The following is a 20,357-nucleotide window of genomic DNA, read 5'->3' as shown; positions in this document are numbered from 1 at the left end:
CTTCATTTTCAAACCATTCATGTCTGATTTACATTTTATATGGGGCAGGAAACAGAAATAGCTTGAAATGCTTATTTTTATATGTTTACTAGCGCCTTCTGGCGGCAAAATTTGGAATCAAATACTTAAATATGAAGCTTCCGGATGTCCTTGACATTCTGAACATGTTTGTCGAAGACTCGAACTTTCTATCGCATGTGGATCACAGGATAGAGCTTGCTTAAAATGTTCAATTTTACATGCTCAATGCGCCACCTAGTGCGAAATTTCAAACCAAACTTTTTGTCTTTCGGATGTCTTTAACTTTCTAAACAACTTTGCCGAAGATAGAACTAGCCCAAATGCTCAATTTCACATACTCACTATTGCCACCTATCGGTTAAATTTCGAAACCAAACTGTTTGTCTTTCGGATATCCTTGATCTTCAGAACAAGTTTGCTGAAGATCGCTTCTTTGCAAACAATCAGGATCTCGAGATAAAGGAATGCAAATTTACCTGTTTTTTGATAAATTAAATTCATTATTGACTGCCCAACATAACTGAATCTCGCTAAATCATGATATCGCCCTAAAATCCATTGGCAACCTTGTAGCTTGTTGTATTGTGCAAACGACTGGGTTTAAACATTATTTAACAATGCTACGATGAAGAGAAGATCTTCCTATGTCTTCTAGTGGTGATAGATTTTATGTTGGTCCATTCATTTGCTTAAAAACAACGTGCTGACTTGGTTACCAATGGCTTTTAGGGCGAAATTATGAGTTATACGAGAAATTATCTTTCGGAACTATGGAAATATACAGAAAAAAAAATAGATCATGGGTTTGTCATCAGTCCTGATGTACTCAATGTTTCTGTGGGCCTTTTTGAGGCTTATCACGTTTAAAACAGGTGCTATCAAACCGTAATGATTAGTCCCTTGAGTTTAGCACGCATTGATTTTGGTAACATGAAATTTTTGAGCATGTTGTCAAAACCGATCGGATACTGTATCATTAGAGAAGAGATTAAAAGTCTTTTCGTTTAAAAATAATAAGCAAATTGCAATTTGGTACTTGTTTTAAGAAGATATTACTTCAAACATTTGCTTTTTTGAATGAAATTTTAAGGAATATTAGAAAGTCGCTTTTTAGGGACTTAGTCACTTTTTTGAAGACAGTCACTTTAAAGTCTCTTTTTTGAAGCCATTTCAACTAAAGTCACTTTGTTCGTCAAAAAGTCACTTTTTTCAACTATTTTGAGCTAAATTTGCGGGAGAAAATTTTTAATCGACCATTTAAATTTTAAGCTAGGTCAGAACAACTTCATGTCAATATCAAAATATTAGTTCATGGTTTTCTTGTGAAAAATGCTTGGAAAAAAGTTAAACTTTCATAGAGTTCCCCGCAATTTGTAATAAAACTAAATGTTTCGATGTTTAGTATTTGTTTTGAATATCTCGTGCATTCTCTTTCAATAGAATAATTTACTTCTTGTGCTGGTAAATTAGATGTTTATCTTGTGTTGTCGAACACTATGTTTTAAAATATGCATCCTAATTATTCTCTTTGTCTTCGAAATTCGTTTTATTAACCAAACTTTCCTGGTATAAAGCACATTGACTCTTCAAAATTTTACAAAATCTATAATAGAGGGATTCCACGGAGGCATGCAAGTCGATTATGATCGACCATTTCAAAAATATCTGAAACTTTGCACAGTTTTCCGGTTCCATCTAAATCGTCATTTTCCGATATCAAATCTTCAAGTTGAGTCACGACTAACTTTTCAAAAGGGTGTATGGGAAAATGGTTCAAAAATATTCAAAAAGCTGCACAGCAAAAACGGTTCGTTCGATTGTTAGTCAACTAAAGAAACAAAGTTAGACAACTAAATAAAGGTTCCAAAAAAAATACACACAGTATAAAAATTTTTTTTTTTGCATTAAAGAACATCATTTTTGTCACAAAAACTCAAATATCTCAAAACCCTATCGGAATACCAACAACGGCAGGACGTACAAATGCGTAAATTTGTATTCAATGTAGACATTGGAGCATAACCAGCCGCTTTCAGTTTATCTATGGTGCTTTCGGTGAGATTTCGTAGCTCTTTCGAACACTTTTTTTCTGCAAACGGCCTGCAACAGTTGAGAAAGCGACTACTCATGTTGCTCGTTAGATTTTAATAAACAAAATCACTTTTAAGTTTTTACTGACTAGTTTGGTGTCGTTTGCTTGACTGAAGAAAAATTTTACAATTAAATCTTTTATAACCATAGTGGTAGTATATTTTTAGCTTTTTCGTGAGTATGTTCATGGTATGTACCTATCATGTTTTTGATGTTGTTGAAGTTACTCGCTTTCTCCCAAATATGATTAACAAAGTCTATTCTCTACCAAGGCGGGTCTATACCCAGGTGTAATCAGATTTTAACTTTGTGGAGAAAACCAGCGCCGAGAAAACCGACCTGCTTTACGTATACTAGATCACCTGGGTATAGACCCGCCTTGTTCTCTACGAGGTAAACTTTTTGCAGGTAAACTAGTCGTATACCTGTATAGAAAACTTTTTTTGTAGCTTTTGTCTTCAATATTAGATTTCTTATAGATTTCTTTTATCAAAAGGTTTCAACACTATTGAGAGAATTTTTCTTCAGTTACGTACAATAAAAAATATGACACTATCAAGACTTTAGATCACAACACTGGATCGCGTCTAACTTTCTAATAGATGCTATAATAGTTATGAATAATTAAATAAAATATCATGAAAACAACTTGTTAACCTCATGTGGTACCCTTAACAAAAAAATCAGCAACAAACTGCGGTTCCCGTAATAATTTACACCGAAAAAAAAAAATTTTTTTTCTACTAAATGTGAAAATTGTGACATGTTTGAAATGTCATAACTTTTTTGTTTATTGGTTTACCATCACCAAATTTTTATGGTAGATAGTTAATATAATGGACCGTTTTCCCTCAAAAAATTACGTTGGTATTCCGATAGGGTTTTGAGATATTTGAGTTTTTGTGTCAAAAATTATGTTTTTTAATGCAAAAAAAAAATTTTTTTACTGTGTGTATTTTTTTTTTTGGAATCTTTATTTAGTTGTCTAACTTTGTTTCTTTAGTTGTCTAACAATCAAACGAACCGTTTTTGCTGTGCAGCTTTTTAAATATTTTTGAACCATTTTCACATACACCCTTTTGAAAAGTTAGTCGTGACTCAACTTGAAGATTTGATATCGGAAAATGACGATTTAGATAGAACTGGAAAACTGTGCAAAGTTTCAGCTCAATAGAAAAAAATGAATTAAAAAATTTACCAAATTTTGGTGCTGTTGCTTAGAATCACTCAATATAGGTATTTAATACTAAAACGCTAAACAAAGAACAATTATTTAATGTACTATTTGAGAGTATAGAACTCATCATACTTCTTTATTTGCAAACAAAACCTTTAAAAATAATCGGAAAGATCTTAGCTAGAGTATACACTAAGGTAGTTTTTACGTCGGTCGACGCCCCGTGAAAAAAAACGCGTCATTTCAAAAAACGACATAAAAAAGACTTCATGTTTTTCGACGTTTCATGACCATAAGAATCATAATAAAGCCTTGTGTTATATGAAAAAAATTGCTAAGGTTTAATAACGCGGGTTTCGTATGCCGTACCGCGTAAAAAAAAAATAATACTATAACAGCATAACTCAGAAGAACAACCTATTTAGCCTATCATCTATATGATGAATGTCCATTCGGCCAAACGTACCTCCCATTATACTTACTGATGGAAAATTTCAATATCACTCAGGCTTATGTCAACCATTTGTTCTCCCTTAGTCGGCGTTCGAAGGACGCGTCTATGAATCTTTGGTTTTAAGCAGTATTTTAATCATATTCGATCTTCTATCTTCATTTTTAATTTGAAAAATTGATTAATGCCTAAGTATTACCTTTTCCGTAATCTTGATCTAGTTACACAAAATATTGACCTCATTAGGGAGAAGCGGTAAAGTAGAATCTAATAAAGTATTCTTCTGTGATAATTACATTTGACGAAACTTAATCTATACGCTTATCATTTTTCTAGACTGAATCTTAAATTATTATCGACTTGAAGTCATGGAAAAGTTTTGGGATCTACACAGTTTACAATGAATTCAATTTTAGCGGTTTTAAGCATGTCATTTTTTTGGGAGTTTGGATGGAAATGTGTGATGATAAAAAAAATTGATTTCACAAATGTTCCAATTTCTTATTAAAATTTACAACATAAAATACTTGGGTGAAAAGACACAAAAGTTTGAAAAGAATGAAAATGTATTTAAAAAGGATTATTTACGTAAATTCGAAATTTTGGAAATACAAGAAAAAATTCAAATATGGTACTAAACTAGACCTACTACCTGCAGTAGATCATTTTGAATATTCCCTATCATATTGCACGCTTTGTCTGAACCAGAAGATTAGTGTGAAAAAATCGATTTTTACAATCTTCTATTTCAGACATAGCGTGTATTGGATATTGATCGTAAAACAGTATAATATAATTGAAATAAACTGATTACGGTTTGATTTTCAAGTCACTTTTAGTCACTTTTTTGAGAATCGAAAGTCACTTTTTAGTCACTTATTTCTCAAAGTTGGTCACTAAAATAACTTTTTTCAGTACCACTTTTTGCTACCAGCCCTGTGTAAGGAACGAGTTACTTAGAAGATGGGGAAGGTATGGATCGTGGAAGCGATTTCCACTGGAACCTAACGAGATTATGGAATGATTCCATCAAGAACCTTGGAAAAAATTCAACAAGTATATTTCAGGAAATTCAACTATGATTTAAATTTTCACTGAGAACCAATTATTCTCTAACATGAATAAATATTCAAAAATTGAATCACAAGTTTTTTTAAAATTCGTTAGGACAAAAATGAAATAATTTAGAACAGAGTAAAAGCGTCATACTACATTATGTAGGATCGAGTTTGGCAAAAAAGCAGTGAGAACGCTCAAAGGACACTGAACAGAGCCATTTCTTTCCATGAATGAAGTACCAGTGGGAAGTAGAAGATCAATAGGTCATCTTAAGGTGAAGATAAATCGAAGCCAAACCTCAAATTATCAAGAGCACAGATCTAGAGAACCGAACACCCGTTTGAGCTGAAAATTTAATCGATTGATCACCACCAGCGAGTGATCAATCGATTAAGTTTTCGCATGAAACGGTTGTTTAGCTCTCCAGATTTGTGCTTTTGAAAATTTGAGGTTTGGCTTCGATTCATCTTCACTTTAATCTTTCAATTAATCATCAAGTAAAGCACCCTTCCAAACTGTTCCACAACTTCAACGTTGGCAAAACCGTGCTGTTTTCCCAACAATTAATTCGGCAGACTTGAACGATGGAAAGAACATTGAACGACAAATCAAAATAGTCTGTAAATCTGGCATCAGTTATCGTTTAACGATGCGTTCTAAGTCCATAAAAAACGATGTCCGAATAATGTTCATTGAACAAGTTGCATTCGAGTTTGATGGCTACAAGATTGTTGTGCAAACTACTAGTATCTTGACGTCCCATTTATGTCGAGCGATTGCGATTTTTGTCGATGAATGTCAAAAAAAATGATAGTGTCAATATGTGATTCGGAATTCGATGAAGCTGATGTTTGTCACAGACAATTTTAAAATGATTCTTCAAGTTTAATAATATCTAAAGATGTCTTCATTCTAATCGCATTTTGAATAATCAATACTGAGAGATAAGAATTTCGAAGTAATTAACATTTTTTATTGACATTCAATCCAATCACAATCTTTAATCATCAAAATAATACTTTATAAATGTGTTACACAATAATTTGACACTACTGTGATCACTCATTGGAAACCGCTGCGTGTACATGTGCCAATCAACCAAGCAAACGATCAAACTCGTTCAGGTGCCCGCTCGCGATAATCATCTGTCACAAACAGCTCGTCGAGGGCTGTTCATAGAAGACGCCCCCCTATCTACACCATAAATGATGAATCAAAACGAGCGCATTCAAATGGCCCTTTTCAACGACGATCCCCACCGCTTTTCGTACTACTTGGGGGGTGCCGGTCGAACTCATCAACGCCACCGCACGGCTTCGTACCTTATTGCGCATCAAGATATTCAGCACACACGCGCAAGAACACAGAGAACATTACCTTGCCGCTCGTTCCCCGAAGTCTGATAGGAAAATTTTCAAAAAACATAAACATATACTAACGGTTGCAGTTCCGGGGCACTCCGCAGCTCCGCTATGGCCGTAGAGATGATGATCTGAGCAGCCGGCAGGGTCATCAACAGGGCCGGGTCGAACACCAGCACGTTGTCACAGTTTCGGTTCAGCACGATTCCACCGCTTTCGCTACTTCCGCCGGCAGCCACTGTCGCCGAACTGTCCGAATCGGAATCACTCAAACTGCTGGCACTTCCGCTGCGGCTACTTCCACTGGTGATGGCACTGTCCGTCGAGCAGGCACTGGGATAGCGCGACCTTGGCATGTAATCGGCTTCCATGTCCAGCTCTAGGACTTCTTGATCACCCTTGGAGTATTTGTCTTTTTTTCGGTGTTTCCGTACCAGATCGGCGGTCGCGGAGGACTTCTTTCGGAGATAGTCCACCGTTCCGATGGTGTTGGTCAATTTGAGCACGTATTTCTTAAACATCATGGTATGGATCAGGGGACACTTCACACTCCCGGTTATTGTTCAGTTTATAGTTATCCGAAGTCGCGCAAACACTTTCGTTGGAATATCGCAAAAGTAAGGAAAAAACGTTCGATACCGACGTTAGTAGAGTTAGCACTGGCTAGCGAGTGGTGGATAGTTTGCCACCACACAGCACAGGAGACTATACAGCTTCCCACCTTTCGACGATGGTTGTTTTCGATTCGAGTGATCAGAGTAGAATATCTTGTTTACTCTCTCTCACGTCCGATTCACACAGGCCGGTTGTTGTTCTGCGCGCCTCCACACTCCGGATCAACATCAGTTTACTTTTTCATTGGCACCTTCGTCTCGGGATGGTCGCTGGTCTTGCTCTTCTTCTTCTTCTGCTGCTTTTCGGCGTCACATTTCGGCAGAAAATACTCAACAACGTGCTCGAAGAAGAAACCACCCGACATCTTGAAACCGCTCGAGTTCTGGTCACACACAACTTCACGCAAGTTTCTCAGGTGAAGGCCGAATTCACTCTCCCAAAATTTTCAACTCAACACGCGTGCTTCTTTCCGGTTATGGTCGCTAGAAACCCTTCGTCTCTTCGTTGGAAAAATCAAATCTCGATGACAAAGCTTGAGGAAACAACGGTCACCAACTCCCTCAACTCAACGCTTTCGAGTAAGACAGGAAAAATTAAGACCAAACCCTTCGGCGCACAGCGACGCGACGATGCTTTTGGTAGCTGAATTTGCGACAAACTAAACTGATTTACATCGATCGGCTGTCGTTTTAATATAGAGGAGGAGACGTTTCGATTGGTTGGAGTCGTTGTCGGCGTCGTCGTTGTCGTGCGAGGAGGACTATTCTTTTTCGCGCGCCCAAAGCAATTAGTATTCGCGTGGCGTATTGCAGCACGCTGCACAATGGTCTGTATCGGCAATTTTGGAAGAAAAAACTTTTTCCTCTGAGAGGTTGTGTACTTGTGTTTTGCATATTCTTGGAAAAATGTTCGATAGGGTGGTCCTTACTGAAGTTGAATTTTTAAACAAACATTTTTCAGGGTGTCTACTCATTTATAGAAATAGAATTCCCTGATTTTTCCAGGTTTTTCCAGGTTCTGGAAAATAATTCCAGGTTCAAGAAATTCTTTAAAATCCATAAGTGTTTGGTGAATTTTTAATATTAGATGATTAAACATTTATTTTCAAAGATAGGAGTTTGGCTTTGAAACACTTAAAAAAAGTCTAACGAAAATTATTTTCAAAAAAATATCTGTTTGTTTTACGTGTGTGAACAACTCAAGAAAAAAATTGGTTATTTTGTAATAATTCCACGAAAACCAAGAATTATTATCAAATGATCTGAAAGTGCCTGTCATCGTCAAAGTCAGATATTAACAACGATCTATTTGAACTTAAGAAAAAAAAAAAGACTTCCCTAAAATGGTATTCAGTTTTATGAACATCAAAAACGTACTCGTGCCATTACGATTACTCGTTGTGCTGTAAATTTTATTCACATATTACACCGATAATATTTCCAGGAGTATGATTTGTGATGTTTAGCGAATTCTGTGAGTAATTCTGCCAAGAATTTCGTTTTAGATACATTTATGAACTCGACCTGGAATTTTTCTAAGGATCAGGAATCCGTCCAATAATCGTTTCATGATTCAACGAATCTACAAGTTTTCCAAAAAATTGATTTAGATCATCTTCAAGAATTCTAATCTCCTTCAGAAATTCCTCCAAGTTTTTTGATAAAGTATTAAAAGATCAAGGGATGTCTCCAGGAAAGGATCAATGAAATTTGTCAGATTTATTGTAGTCAATTTTGAGAAATCCACAAGGAATGTCGAAATTCTTGATGAAGCGCTTTCTAAGATTCTCCTCATAAATTGCTAACATAACTGAAAAAAAAAACATTTCAATCTCTGAATAAAGTCTTACAGTCCTGTTTTTGAAGAAAATCCGGAGAGGAAATAATTTTAATAATTACTATAGTGTTAACTGGTGATGAAGTTGAGAAGAATCCATTGAGACTTGAAAATTTCATTTGAAAAATTATTCAAGAAATGGAACCACAGGAATCATATTTTGATGAAATGATGGAAAAATGCCGAGAGAATTTCTGGAGAAATTTTATAAGAAATCCCAAGTTAAATTGATCAAGAAATTCTTGGGAAAGTTTAAAAGTTGATAACTCCGATTTCACCGAACAATGCCTGAAGAATTTTGGAGCAATTCCTGAATGCAATCGTGAATAAATTAAAAAAAGGGTTTTTATGAAAATGCTTAGAATAAATAAAAAAAATGGCGTAGAAATTATTACAGGGTTTCTTGGAAAAATGTCGAAACATTTATTTTTTTTAAACTTTGAAATAAATTTTAGTGGAAGAGCTCCTTTAGGATCTGTGCGAAATTTTCTAGAAGTTACAAAAAATCAGTGGGATAACATCTGGAGGGAAATCATGTGATAAACGCTAGGTTTTTTTTTCAGGATAATCTCTGTGAAAATTACTGCAAGTTATTTTTGTTAAGCTCTGGAATAAACCTTTGTGGAAGCGGTGGAAAGCTCTAGCAACTCTGGGCCAAATTCTTCTAAGCATCCATTGAAAAATTGTTGGTAGCATTCCTGGAAGTATTCCAGAAGAAATCACTGGAAAAATTACTAGAATTCCTGAAGCATTCCTCGGGATCTGAGAAAAATATCATTAAGAACTTGTGGAATAATCGTAAAATAGTCTTTGTAGGTTTCTCTTGAGTCTCTAGAGATTTGCACCAGGATTTACTGCAAGCAGATTAAATGTGAGTTTAGTGGCCATTTTGATTAAAATAGAGACTTTACAGACCTTAACCTTAACAAGACTATAAAAAAAAATTGCTAACCTTCAAAATATAGTATTTTTGTTCTTTTTTTTCTATTTACCTACAAAGTTTATTATTTTTGTATAAGAAACGAAACATTTATTTTTGAAAAAAAAAAATTGGAATGTTTTCAACTAGGTTTCATATGCTCATGAATGAAACCCAACTAGAACTGTACTAGCCTTTATCAACTTGGCAATCTTAAATTTTGCTTCATTGCCTAAACATTAGGGTGCGGCTTATTTTTCAAAAGTTCTCAAAACCAAAAATTCGTGAGATCTACTAATTTTAAAATACATTAAAAGAGAAACCTCAAAATTTGAGCCAAAAATATTAACATTCAAAGGTCGCCACCAAGCGTTTTGAAGGTGAATTTTCAGGTTATAAAAAATGACCTTCAGTGTAGTAAACATAACGTTATTATTTATCAACCGACTTTAAAACTTTTAGCAGCAACATTTTCAAAATTAAATTTATGAAAACTTAGTAGAACACCAAATTTGTCTTAAATCAAAACAAGTTTGAGTTAAAAGTAATTTATTCCAAATTTTTCCTCGTTTTACTAAAAATTTCAATTTTGTTTGTCCATAACTTCATGATTACTCAACCGATTCCAAATCTTTTTACATGCTTTTGATGCTAATTCAATTGTTTTCAAACCTTTCATACATAACATTTCATTAAAAATGTCTTGACCAAGTTATGCAGCGAAAACATGATTTTTTAACGAAAAATGTCAGTTTTTTAAATTTTTGCCAATTAAATATTATCTCTAAAGCTGAAACTAGTTTTTCTCATTTGTTAAACCTTTAAAAATTGTTGCAAAGTCGATTTTAAAATAATTTTGAAACAAACATATGTCTGCATATGTTAAAAAATATATGCACTTTTCATCTCGTAATTAAGGCAAGATGCTTTATATATTTAGGTTTTATAGAAAAAATATATCAATTTCCGGCGAAAAAAATAAAGTAATCCAAAGATATTTGATTAAAAAATCATGTTTTTGGGTAGTTTTTGTTGAATAGCTAAGTCAAAACCATTTTTTAGAAAAATGTGTTGTATGAACAGCTTGAAAACAACTGAATTTGCTTTGAAAACATGTAAAAATATTCGGAATCGATTTATAATTTTTAGTAAAATGAGGAAAAATTTGGATAAAAATATTTTTAACGTAGACTATTTTAGATTTTAGACAAATTTGATGTTCTACAAAGTTTTTATGAATTTAAATCGGAAGATAATGGTGCTTAAAGTTTCAAAATTGGTTGAAAAATAACAAAGTTATGTTTACTTCACTGAAGGTCATTTTTTATAACTTGAAAATTCACCTTCAAAACGCTTGCGCCACCTTTAAATGTTAATATTTTTGGCTCAGATCTTGAGGTTTCTCTTATAATGTGATTTGAATTCAGTAGAGCACACGAATTTTTGGTTTTGAGAGCTTTTGAAGAATAGGCCGCGCCCTACTGAACATGTTTATGTTGAATAAATAAAAATCGTTAAAAGGACTAAACATGTCAACAAGCGGCGCAGCCGAAAATTTTTTGATTGAAAAGATTTTGTTTCACTATTACTTCAAAATAATTTCCCTGAGTGTAGCCAAAATTCCCTGAGAATTCCAGGTTTTTTCCAGGTTGAATAAAATTCCCTGATAATTCCAAGTTTTCCAGATTTTTCCAGGTAGTAGACACCCTGTTTTTTGTTTGAGGCAATGTTATTATGGACAACTTTTTAAGACTCTTTTCATCTTACTCTTCAATTAAATTTAGTAAATCAATTCTGTAAGTTGGAGTGGACCCAAACAATTAGTTTTTTGGTCTACTTATTTTGTTTTCCTTTTTATAGGGATACGGTCTTCAGAAGAATAGTAGAGGAAGATACACATTTTTGCTAAACATTGCATGTTTATAAAGCATGTCATTTAAAAGTTATAAGTAAATTTTAGTTAAAAACCATGAAATTTTAAAATGTTAATATTATGCGATATTATTTTTCATTTCAAAGACTATAAACGAGACTTTTCCAAAACCTAGTTTAAGTATAAAATGTTTGAATACGATGGATTTTTTCAAGTCGAGTACACGATACTTACTGTTGAGGTTGAAATACGCGTATCTGTCAAAGGATACAAACTCTAGTGCAGGGCTTCTCGTGGACCCGTAGGTGACGACATCGCAGAAATCCGCGAAGTCATTGCAAATAACTATAGTTTTCACTCAAACCATTGCCGGAATCTATCTATGATGAGATTTTAGCTAATATCTGTGGCTAATATATTGGTGGTCCTCTAAAAATCTTCTGGAAATAATTTTGACAAGTTGCTGGCGCGAGTTTTTTGTTGAATAATCTCATCTGCTAGATTTATTTTTATTTTCAAGCTTGTTTAGAAGTTAATTATCGGACTCTTGGAAAGATGCTTGGAGTCCAGATGATCTCTGCAGAATTCATGAATTGTATTTCAGGGTGTCTACTTATTTACAGAAATGAAATTCCCTGAGATTTCCAGGTTTCATAAAACAATTCCAGGATGAGCAAAAATATTCCATTGATTTCCCTAGGAATTCCTCCAGCATTCCCGTTCAGAGCATATTCAAGAATGCAAAATTCCTTCAGGAATGCCTCAATTTTTTATTTTATTTTGAAACATGTCTTAAAGAAGTCTTCCAATATTTTTTCATCCAGCGAAACATAAAGAAATTTTTTTTAAATGTATTGGAGAAAAATTAAAAAAAAATCTGCGTTGAATTTCGAAAGAAAATTCTAGAGTAACCTCAGATGAAGCTTATGTGAGTTCTAAGTACTCCTTGAAGAATTCCTACGAGGATCTCTGAAAGACCTCCTATTTTTTTGATAAAATTCTTCCTAAAACATTTAAAACATAAATTAGAATCTTCAAATAATGTCCTCAAGACGTTTTGAAGAAATTACATGGAGCAATTCGGACCGATTCCCTAAATTTTGACTAAATTTTTGAATAATCCATGGATATTTTATTTGAAAAATTATTAGAGAAGTGTTTTAACTGCAGCAACAATATTTTGATGATATGCTGGAGACATTCCAAGATAAGTTTCTGGAGCAACTTTATGAGGAATCCTATGTCAAATTTATCGAGGAACTCTTCGAGAAGTTTATAATAGATATCATCGAATAATACCTGCAGGATATTTAGAGCAATTCCTGAGAGTGGATAGTGAATAGTGGATGAATATTTGAAAAAATCCTTATGAAAATGCCTGGAATAAATGGAAAAATCGGCTTAGGAATTATTTTATGATTTTGTAGGAAAATGTCGGAACATTTTTTCCCAAAAACTCTGGAATAAACTTTTGAGGATGCGTTAGAATGCTCTAGGATTTTTGAACCAAATTCTGAAGAAATGACTCTAAGCATCCATTGAAATCGCTGGTAGTATCTGGGAAGACATTTCTGAAAGTATTACTAGAATGACTGAAGCATTCCTCGTGAGAACCAAGAAATATCATTAAGAGCCTAACAACTTGTGGACTAGTCGCCTAAAAGCATAATAGGGTCAGTGTTCCCTTAGTAGACAGTCCCCTATAGTCGCACTAGTGGCTTTTTACGGCCGTTCTGCTATGAATCTTTACAAAATATTTTTTGACATGAAGATCAGGAGCTATTTATCTAAGTACCATTGATACATAGCTTGATTTTGTTCAAAAAATGATCGAAATAATTAGTTTTGCTTAAAATTTGAGCTCCCTTGCGCCTATAGTTAATCTATTATTCCTATAGTAGCACTACTGAGAGAAATTTTTTTTTTATACGAAATAATTAATGAATTTAGTACTTTTTTTACATCAAGGAAAGCTTTTGATCCACACTTTCAAGGAAAAATATAAAAGCTTTGTATAAATACGGTTTTGATAAGTATTTTGCCAACGCCGTGATGCTAGTGCTACTATAGGAACAGAAATTAGAAATAGTGCTACTATAGGCACATGTATTCCTATAGTGGCACAAGCGATAATAAATGCAAACATATGAGTTTTCGAAGTTTTCATATTTTTCCCACAAAACCAAGATAAAAAGCTTTCAGATGATGTAAAAATAATGACGCTAGCTTTATTTTTCGATTTTATACGAATATTTTTTCTTAGCTATGCGGCTATTGGTACATCGACTCTAGTTATAATATAATTTTACATCAGAACTGAAAAGGGCCTTTAGGCTGTGAACCGTTTCACCAGTTCGTTTAACTATTAGTTAAAATTTGACATTTCGATAGTTATTTTCCCCTCAAATGGTCAAATTGAGCATCGCAGTCGACCCATTTGAGCTTTGACAGTCGAGTAGTTATTTCAGAACAAAGTTGACAGATGGTTAGTTATTCTCAAATTCACGGGAGCAAGAAATAACTTCCGAACTGTCAAGTTTAACCATGCTCCAGAGCAGGGTTATTTCTAACCGGAGGGGAAATAACTATCGAGCTGTCAAATTTTAACTAAAAGTTAAACGAACTGGTGAAACGGTTCACAGCCTTAGAGATAATTTTTATTAAAATAGATTTAAGAGGCCATAACCAAAAACAGAGACTTGCATTAAAAAAGTGATCAATACTCTTAAAGAAAATTTGCTTACTTGAGAAATGTACTATTTTTCGTGTCTATTGTAATTTTCGAAATTTTCTCACAGAGTTTATTATTTTGGTATAATAGACGAAAAAACATTTTTGCAATATTTTTTGAATGTTTTCAACTTATCAACTGCTTATGAACGACACCTAATTGGAGCTGTACTTGCCTTTACCAATTTGGTAATCTTAAGTGTCCTTGTCGAAACATGTTTTACGCTGATTAATTAAAATTCGTTGAAAAGACTGACAAAGACCGAAAATTTTTCAATTGAGGACATTTTTTGTCATGAAAACGACATTTCATACCATCTATCACTGTTTTAAAATAATTTCCCTGAGTGGAGCCAGCCGAAATTCCCTGAGAATTCCAGGTTTTTCCAGGTTGAATAAAATTCCCTGATAATTCCAGGTTTTCCAGGTTTTTCCAGGTAGTAGACACCCTGGTATTTGGTGAATTACACTGCGGAACACGTTTTTGTCTCCAGCACGAAAATACCGCTATTCACTTAAAAAGGGTCGCTGAATCCATTGCTGTTTTCAGAAATATCATAGTACGTCTAGTTTTTGAGATATTGGCCGCTGAAAATGCGAAAATGCACTATTTTAGCCGGTGGTAGGTCATTTGGCATAAAGTCGTTTGGCATAAAGCAGTTTGGCATAAAGTCGTTTGGTATGATGGTCGTTTGGCATAATAGTCGTTTGGCATCATGAGTCTGAAACCAAGAATTTCTCAATTTTTCGTTTTTACGTTTCTATTGAATCTTTCTGGTGACATCAGGCTTGTTTTGGAGTCAATTGATACAAAATGACACTTTATTCAACAATCATTCGCTCTTGAATAAATTTAAGCATATTAGGAAAGTTATTGCCAATAGTATTTTATTATTTATCCAGAAATTACCCTTCTTTCAAATATTAATTTTTCTTTTCGCTATTGGAACAAATTTTTGCACTGAAGATTTTTATATATTTAGCACAAATTTACCCTTCTTTTAATTGTTATATTTTGTTTTCTAAATGTGATGTAACCATTATTATAGGTATGAAAACTGTTGATTAAAATTTTCATTAAATTTCTCCTTCTTTCATGCATAGACTGTTCTTTGGGGCTATATTTTTAAGTATTTTTTTTTGTTTCTTACTGACAAAGGGGTGGCAATCGTTAACATTGATCTGCTAAAATTATCAGCGAAAAGAAAAATCGATTACTGCAATTACTTCGATGGGTTGTGCTACTTTTCCCCGAATGTCGTTTCCCCGAACGCCAGTTCCCCGTATTCTAATTCCCCCCAATCAGTGTTGTGAAAAACTCAATTTCTCACAACTCACGCTTGAGATTTTTCATGCGTGAGTTGTCAATCATGCAACCCAGCAGTCAAAAAATCATGGATGAGTTGGCTCACCTTTTTAACTCATTGTCTCGTATTTCCACAGTTTACTCACACACGGCAATAATTTCTTGTTAGTCTGGTAAAATTATGTTAATCCTTCCTAACGTAAACAACAACATTCGGATTTCACGAGTTTTTGCCGGGTTTTGCGACTGAATCATTTTTTACGGTTTGAGTTGATTGAGTTGATTTTGCATCAAAATCTCAAGCGTGAGATTTTCGAAGCAGATCTCTAATGAGTTTGCTCTCACGGGAGAGCGTATTGATTGAGATTTTGAGTGTGAGTCTATCAACACTGCCCCGAATATCTCGTTTCCCCGTCTAGCCCACTTCCCCGGAAAGTTTTTAGCACTCATAATTGTCGTAACTTTATACATTTCAGGGTGGTGAACGAACTGACCATCTAATATGCACCCTTCTTTATTTAATTGGCGGTTCTTTCGAGTTTAACCGTCTTCAGCATTTTTGCCAACATGTGTATAGCCGAGAATGACAGAATACTTCCTTCTTTTGACTGTTTATCGTTCTTTCTCGTCACGACTTTTCGGGGAAACCAGTAATTCGGGAAAAAGGCATTCGGGGAAAAGTAGCACAATCACTTCGATGATTCTGAACGCACTTATTTACGTCTTTTCGTTTTATTATGCCGCAATAATTTTTGGCGTCCATTCTTCTATTGGTTTAATTATAAATTTTGCCTTCTTTTAAAAACAGGCTGTTCTTTACATATATACTGTTTTTAATTTTATTATTTAGTAAAGCTAAAGGTTAAAATTTAACCAACTTTATATTTTGCTGTTTTATCAATTCTTGTCAGATGTGTTGTTAGAACGATAATTACTTTAGAACCTGCCAATATTCAACAAATACTTTTTTTAAAGAAACGCGTGATCTCCTTCTGAGTTTTGCCACAAATATTTTCTTTTAAAGATGTGTTGTTCATTTGAGCTATGCTGTGAAAATTTTGTTGTTGTGTTAGAGCCTTAAACATTTTAATATAAAAATAATCTGCTCTCGTATATAGGCTATTTTTGCATTAAGTTGCATTGATAGATCTTTGGGTTAGAGCTTTAGAAATTTGCAGATTAAAAACATTCTTTTATCAAGTAATTTTTATCCAGTGTTACGTGAAAACTGGAACAGTGCTTGATCTGCAGCGAAACATTCTATGTGCGTTCCCTTGATGAATAACTGCGAAGTTTCTTTGCCAATTTACTGTTTTCAAATGTGTATAACCCAACAACCCCAAAGATACTCTATGTTCTGAGATGTAGAGACCCGTCACGAGTTTTATTTAGTAATGCTCTCCAATGTCACAACAATTTTCAAAATTCTTAGCTTAGAAAATCTCTGAACGAACACCACGCTTGTTTAGAATCTACCGAAATTTGTTGCTATTGGCTCGGTGGGGTTGATCTCGGTAAAAGCTTAAAAATGCCGATATCTATTTTAAGTCAATCATTATGCCAAACGGCCATTATGCCAACTGACCATTATGCCAAACGGCTATTATGCCAAACGACCATTATGCCAAACGGCTTTATGCCAAACGACCTTATGTCAAACGACTTTATGCCAAACGGGGTACAATCGCAGAATTCATGAATTGTATTTGGTGAATTACACTGCGGAACACGTTTTTGTCTCCAGCAGCAAAATACCGCTATTCACTTAATAAAGGGTTGCTGAATCCATTGCTGTTTCCAGAAATATCATAGTACGTCTAGTTTTTGAGATATTGGCTGTTGAAAATGCAAAAATGGACTATTTTAGCCAACTTGCATGCAGGTTTGCCAGCTTGTAAGGCAATTCATTTGCATAATTTGCCACAGAATTCAAACTTTATGTGTATATCAATACTTGTTATCAATGTTTATAATACTTTCGATGCGGAAAAGTTATTTTTTGATGGTTTAGAGAATTATTGTATTTTGCCATATAAGAGAAACGAAGAATTTTGTATGGAGACTGCATGCATGTTGAAAAAATCGGATTAATCAAAATATTATCGTGAAATTTCAATCAAATTATATCTGAAATGAAAGTTTAAGTTCTATTTTGCATGCTTGGAGGATAAGACTACAAAAAAGTTTGATGAATTGTACTTTAAATTTCACGGAAACATAAATAAAATCAGTGTTTTATACAACTTTGGCGACCTGTAGCTAAAAATTGTGACGTGCTGGAATGCTTCTGAGAACGGCATCAGATTCAGCAACCTCAAATCTACTAGAGACACATAATTTGATCATTGAGACACGCAAAAATGTCATTTTTGTTACGCTGTGTTATATACGTTAGGTTTGGGTGTGCCCACCAAGAGTATCTGTTGATTCATATACCTTCATTTCGAGAACATCCATTTAAGGCGGGTCCGTGGGATGGTTCTGGAATTTTAAAAGGGGTCGCTGCTGAAAAAGATTGGTAACCAATGTTCTAGTGGAATGAAATGGTATAGTATTAAATTCGGTTCCGGTAGGGCGTGGTAGAGTGGCACATAGCCGGACAAAATTTTAAAAACTTGTGTTTTCAAAATCACTTGTTAACATTTTTATGGACTTCTGTTGTAATTTCCCAAATTTTTTAATTGATCAGTTTTGTTTTTTTTTATCCCATCCCCGAGGTAGTCACTTATGACGTAAGAATTATAGTAACGACTTCCTTCGGAAGGGAAGTAAAGCCGTTGGTCCCGAGGTGAACTAGCCCAGGGCTAAAAATCTCGTTAATAAAGATAGAAACAAAAAAGTTTCGTTTTCGATTTTTGGCAGTGTTCTAAGCGTGGAAGTCGGCAACTACTAAGTTGAACTACTTTAAATTCTTCAACTGTTGTTTATCTAGCCAACTTAAAAGAGCTGTATCTCAACGAAATCATATTCGTTTTGGGCTCAATAGGCTTTATTTGAAAACATGGTTCTAAGCCTTTGATTTGATGTTATAAGTATCAAAAAATGTTTTTCGCATCCTATTTTTTTTATTTGGATTAATTTTTATAACTTTGTTCTTGTTATGTGAAGTGTTTCGGAAAAATTAGGCAGCAAATTCGTTCTGAAAAAAAAATCTAGACATATTACATTACAAAATCAATTTTTCAATTTAACGTATACATTTTTCAACCGAGATGATAAAGGGTGTCCAAGAAAGCCATTAGATTATCATTTTCAATCTATTTGGGACGCATTTGAGTCTTTGTCCGACCTGTGTATGAAGGCGCGCCACTGTACGTGGTGTGTTTGTTTTTTTTCGGAACATCTTAGAGTACCCTAATTCAATTGCACAAAATTTATGATTTTTCGTCCAGATTCAAATTGACGCCATGCCATAGACTAAACACAAGAGAGGTTTCATCTGGATACACAGAACTGTTTCCAATCCTGAAAAGTTAGGCCAATTTGAAAATATAAAAAATAGATGTTATTCGGTGGATTGAAATTCTTCAGAAGTTCCTACAGAGATTGTATTAGGATTTTGACTTGTAATTATACCAGAAATTTTATTCTGACATGCCTAGTTAAGTGAATACACATTTTTCCTCCATATATCGTCCTCATAATGTTGCAACTAGGTGACCTTTTGTTTTTTTTTAGCTTCAGTGTTATAACATTAATCTAAATTAGCTCTGAAATACCCACAGCGAGTGTTTCAAAATAAAAGAAGTTAAAGTTTATTGCCAATCATATTCTCTACTATGGTTACCTTGTGAAACACTCATCCAGAAAAGAAAGGAAGCAATCACCTATAAAATAAATACTCACTTAGATTTTTCACCTCCATAAACCCTTATTTTGCTGAATTCAGCAAAATCTCGCTAAAAATTTCAGCAAGACAAAATTGTACTTCAACCATCTACTCGTAATGAAGCTAGTAACACATTTTTTTTTAATTGCCTGTATCTAAAGAGTTTCGCTTCACCGCCAGATAGCCCTTCTATGCCGAACAACCTTGCCGAAGACACCAACCTTCTAGCTGATAAGCATGTTAAGATACATACAATTGAAGAAAATTTGTTACTAATACCACCTAGTGGATAAATTCTCATTCAGGCCAGATAGCATTCAATCTGACGAATATCTTTGCCAAAGACACCAACCATCTAGCTTTTAAGGATCTTGAAATACAAACTATTGAAGAAAATTTGTCACTATCGCCACCCAAAAAAAAATCCTCAGTCAGACTATTCACCGCCAGATAATCCTTGAACTGCTGAATAACTTTGCCGAAGACACCAACCTTCTAGCTCATGAGGATCTTGAGCTGCAGATGATTGAATGGAATTTGTCATTAGTGCCACGGGGGGACGGACCTGGTGTAGTGGTTAGAACACTCGCCTCTCACGCCGAGGACCTGGGATCGAATCCCATCCCCGACATAGTCACTTATGACGTAAAAAGTTATAGTGACGACTTCCTTCGGAAGGGAAGTGAAGCCGTTGGTCCCGAAATGAACTAGCCCAGGGCTAAAAATCTCGTTAATAAAGTCAAACCAACCAACCATTAGTGCCATCTAGCGGATGAATTCTCAATCAGATTTTTCATCGCCAGATAGTCCTTGGTCTGCTGAATAACTTTGTCGAAGACACCGATCTTCTAGCTCATTTGGATGTTGAGTTATCCGTTTGAGAAACCCTTCGATAAATTACTGGATGAATCTCTTGCGGAATTGTCGGAAGAAATACTCGAAGAATTCCAAGAGGATTTTCAGTAGAAATCACGGGAGGTAAATCTAGAGGAATAACTGAAAGAAAAAATAAGTGGAATAATATATGGAATTGGAAGAATCTGTGGAGGAGCCCTGGAGTTTCATAAGGAATTACTGAAGAAATAACAG

The 20,357-nt window shown here is 34.5% G+C and overlaps 1 protein-coding gene across 5 annotated transcripts in view; it reads right to left on the bottom strand.

Annotated features, from left to right (window-relative positions):
* LOC5570773 (tyrosine-protein phosphatase corkscrew) overlaps positions 1-20,357 on the bottom strand; it is a 438,185-nt gene that overhangs the window by 107,154 nt on the left and 310,674 nt on the right. Inside the window, exon 1 of one of the 5 annotated variants that reach the window (XM_001659313.2) lies at positions 6,239-7,455. The exons of the other annotated variants lie outside the window; for them this stretch is intronic. Coding sequence (XP_001659363.2) covers positions 6,239-6,684 — 446 coding nt within the window. The 5' untranslated portion in view covers positions 6,685-7,455. Of the gene's footprint in view, positions 1-6,238; positions 7,456-20,357 lie in introns of those variants that run through there. 5 annotated transcript variants of the gene reach the window in all.

This window comes from Aedes aegypti, chromosome 3, assembly GCF_002204515.2.
Source record: "Aedes aegypti strain LVP_AGWG chromosome 3, AaegL5.0 Primary Assembly, whole genome shotgun sequence".
NCBI lineage: Eukaryota > Metazoa > Arthropoda > Insecta > Diptera > Culicidae > Aedes > Aedes aegypti.
Note: the sequence above shows the minus strand (reverse complement) of the source record. Positions and strands in the feature narration are given on the sequence as shown.